General features: G+C 35.9%; 1 protein-coding gene across 1 annotated transcript; it reads right to left on the bottom strand.

The window, feature by feature from the left end:
• Nucleotides 1–605: 605 nt before the first annotated feature.
• Nucleotides 606–3,604, bottom strand: LOC134249611 (uncharacterized). The gene has a single exon (XM_062731951.1). The coding sequence runs from the start codon at nucleotides 3,589–3,591 to the stop codon at nucleotides 808–810; it is 2,784 nt and encodes a 927-aa protein (XP_062587935.1). The 5' UTR covers nucleotides 3,592–3,604; the 3' UTR covers nucleotides 606–807.
• Between the last annotated feature and the right edge of the window lie 635 nt (nucleotides 3,605–4,239).

Here is a 4,239-nt window from a genome sequence, read left to right on the forward strand (position 1 = left end):
AAAGCTGAATCTTATGTGGAAGCATCCTGGGGTTGTGTGAATTCTGAATCATTCAAATCATGACCCCCAGGGGTAGGGTGGGGCCTCAATAGGAAATCCAAGTTTTACATTGAAATATAAAGGGAAAATCTTCTCAAGAACCACAGGACCAGGAAATCTGAAACTTAAGTGAAAGTATCCTGGGGTAGTGTAGATTTTAAATTGTTTAATTCATAACCCCTGGGGGTAGGCTGGGGCCACAATTAGAAGGGGGAGAATCTGGTGAAGAACAGCATGGCCAATGTGACCAATTCAGGTGAGGGTTGTGGCCCATGGGCTTTTTGTTTTTATTATAACAAAAAAGTACCATGTTGACCCCAGGGGACAACTATTCGATTCTGAGGAAGGGGGCTGGCAGATTTTAGACTTGTGGTGCAAAGTCACTAAACACGTTGAACTTGCATGCAACCATCTGAAGAAATATCGAATTTCCATGTTGTTTTCTGCTGAAATTATAATCGAAGTTACAGGTGAAAAGGAGGATGCTTGATGGATAAAATAATCATCACCCTACCCCTCTCTCCAGATATTAAGTCTCAAAGTGGAAATAACAAAGAAATACAAACTTAATTTTAAAATTAAATGTTTAACGAGATAATTTTACCAGAAATGAAGTTGATTGCAACAAGATAATAATCATAAACGATGTCCCTTTTAACAGTAACATGAGTGAACATATGTGCAGTTTTACATTAATCTGAACATGATCATACACTTTTCAAGAAACTATTTTGATGTCCTTTATGTTGTATAGAAACTTTACTTTTTTTAATAAACGTGTCTTCTAGATTTGTTTAACTCCTTTACAATCTCTTTGGTTGTCTTGTTGGATGGGTGGGACTTAATCATATGACTCAAACCCTCTTCCCGAGTTTTGAGTTGTTTTCCACAATGGCGACAGATCCATGCTTCCGGATTTTTCTTGGACTTGGAAGTAGGCAATAACCATTCATCCAGGTGTGATTTAATTACCCAGTTGACTGTTATTACTGGAGTATATTCTACATGTGCTAAAGATGGAACTTTAAAATCTTTTAAAAGTTCTACTTGATCTTCTTCAAGGTCTGATGAATTGGCAATGTTTTCTTCTTCACTAGAACATGTTATTGTAGAAGTAGATGAATTTTGTATATCTTCGTGTATTTTGGTATTCTCTTCCTCTTTTTTCTCTGACTCTTTTGAAGATAATTTAACCTCTACTGGAATATTATTTGGGGAGGGATCTTTCTGAATTGTCTTTCTCTCACTTTGTTCCACTCCAGTGGCTGATATTTGATGTTGACTGCCTGTTGCCATTGAAACATTATATCCATCAATTTCATCACATTTCCTTTCCATTACAGCCAGAGCTAAGGAAATAATATCCTTTTGCCTGTGTCCTTCTCCTGTAACATGTACCTTCCTGGTCCTTTGTTTCTTTCTTATCCCCAGGTTCCCTTTTTTGTACCTCCTTTTTCTTCTACCCATCTTATTTGTGGTTTGCTTATTCACATTGTCCTTGATGGGTTCCATTTCAAAGGAAATATGGCTGCCATCTTTTTCAGGATTCCTTTCTGATTGGCTACAACTTAAAGCTGCTGTAATGACTGCTTTATTTTCTTCTTTCTCTTTAGTTGGAGGAATCAAATCAAAAGTATCAGTTTTTTCCTCTGCATCATTCTTGCATTGTACTGGATTGTTCACACTTTTTTCAACAACTGGTGTTGCTTTTTCATTTTCCCTTACAACATGATTTTCTCCCATTTCACTACCGGTTGCTTCACTTGTCACGTTTTGAGATTCTACAACATTTTTGTCCATTGATAGCAACTCTTCCTGTTTTGCTGTTAATTTTCTTTTCAAGTTTCTTGCTAAAATTGCACGCCTTTTAAGTTTTTCTAATTTCGAGAGTTTATTCCTTACTGAAATACACTTCTCCGTGGCAGTTTTCCTTTCTTTGCTGGCAGCTTCTTTCATTTTTTGTTTTGCCAGACAATGATGGCGCAGTAGATGCCTTTCTCCCATACAAATTCTGCCACATAGTTCACAAGCCATTCTGTGAGAATAGACATGCTCTCTATGTTCATCCATGGGAACCAGCTTTTCACAAATATCACAAAGCGTCATTTTTACCGCCGTGGCAGAACATCTCTTCTGATGGCTCCCTAAATGGTAAGATGACAAAAAGATTTTACCGCATTTTTCACATTTTATTTCCTTAGGATCATTCTTTTTCTGTTCAGATTTTTCTTCAACTTTTGGTTCCTCAATAATTTCCTCTTTAGGCTCACTTTCTGTCTTTTTATCAGCTCTGTGTTTTCTATGTGTTTTCCTATGTTCCTGATACTCTTCGTGCGACCCACACACCTTGCCACAGATGCATGTCTTATAATACGCTTGTTCCACAATAAGGATAACTTTCTTCTCTTCAGGTAAATTTTTAGCCTTTTCATCATGTTTATAATCCAAAATCTTGTGTGCAATCTTCATGTGTGTTCTTAGTCTAGATTCTGTCATCAGATTATTGCCACAGATTTGACAGACTACATTATGATATTTCAAAGAATGTTCATATTCTTCGTGTGCTGGAATCAGTTTGTTACATTGAAAACAAGTTGCCATTTTGGTTGTCTTTCCACTGCACAGTGAAATATGTGTTTTATACTGATAGTCTTTCATGAAAATTTTGCCGCATTTTTCACACTTGTTCTCTTCAACAGCCTGCCCTTGGATTTTCCTTTTCGCTCTTTTTATTGGTTTTTGTTCAGAAGTGGCTTGCTCATCACTCTTTCTCTTTTTCAGAATAGATTTATCCTCAGGACTTGGTTGAACTGGTCTCTCCTTCTTTTTCTTCACCTGTTCTTTTACAACAGGTACTTGCTGGTGAAAGTGCCTGTTTACGGAATGTTCGGCTTCAAAACTTCTGTGATTCTTGGCATGGTAATACAAAGCCTCATGAGTGGGAAACAACTGATGACAAAACTTACATACAAGCATCACTGAAAGGGTACTCTGTGATCGATGCTCCTGGACAATGATCATGTTTGGTGGGCTGGGTAACACTGAATCCTGAGGGGCATCTTCCTCTGGAGCTATGGCCTGTTTTGAGTTTGGGTCCAACATCCCCATATTTTCTGTGGCATCTTTCATATCATCTTCAAAATCTTGGGCAAGGGTGCAGACATTAACAATCTGAATATTTTCCAGCCCTGAAGGTTCCTCCTTCTCAACCTCAGCATATGACGACCCGCCATCTCCAGGCTCTAAACCAATGAAATTCACCTTACCCGCCATGTCTCTCCCTATCTTTAATGGACTGGACACTTTTGCTGTGTTTGCGACTTGTGGACAGGCATTGTCTTCATTTTTGATGGAGGGATTTGGTTGTGCAGTGCATGGTTGCATAGAATCTGTCTCATCACTGTGGTCTGCTCCCCAAACACGGCTGTTTTCCTCCCCTTCCCCCTCTCCCTCCTCATCGCTGTAGTCAGAGTTGATTTCAATAACAAATTCTTCACCCATTGAGTGGATTGTCTTTGGTATATCATGTTTTGGAATACTTTCTTCATCCATTTTTATGAATCTTCATGCAGCTCTACAAAATAAGAACAAAATATATAGTATTAACAGCATAATTTAAGTTATGACTAATGTATGCACTACCTCGAGATGCATTCATAATGATATTCCAACTCATTGTTCTGCTAATCTCAAGAACTTGTAAAAAAAATTCTAATATATTTAACTCTTTGTAACATTTTTTATCATGATTACAGACTTTTTGATATCATTTATCACAAATTCAAAATTTTAATTTGTTGCAATTAAATTTGTTTAATGAACTTTCAGCTGTAAAATTTGTTAAAAAAAACAAAAACAAAATTAGAGTTGTTTAAATGCTAAATTTTGTAATAAAGAATTAAATTCCTTTTAATTTATCAAATTCATCAATTAGGGTCTATAAAAAAATCTAAATATACATATATATAAATAAATTTTACCAATTCAAAGAAATTCTTATAACAAATTTAAAATCATAACTTTGTGATGAAATAAGATTTTAATATAATATTTTGTGTGAAATGCTGTTTTAAAAAAAAATATACTGAAAGGACAAAGAAACACAGGGTAGCATAATATTTGAAAAAAAAAATTTGACCCCTTTACCAAAAATTACAAAAATTGGTCAGATGAGAAATTTAGGCCATGTCATATTTGAAA

Source organism: Saccostrea cucullata, unplaced genomic scaffold (genome assembly GCF_032062105.1).
Source record: "Saccostrea cucullata isolate Sc308-1 unplaced genomic scaffold, CSIRO_AGI_Scuc_v1 ctg511, whole genome shotgun sequence".
Classification (NCBI taxonomy): domain Eukaryota; kingdom Metazoa; phylum Mollusca; class Bivalvia; order Ostreida; family Ostreidae; genus Saccostrea; species Saccostrea cuccullata.

Coding starts and splice junctions, on each gene's coding strand:
- LOC134249611 (XM_062731951.1), bottom strand. CDS start 3,591: ATGGATGAAGAAAGTATTCCAAAACATGATATACCAAAGACAATCCAC.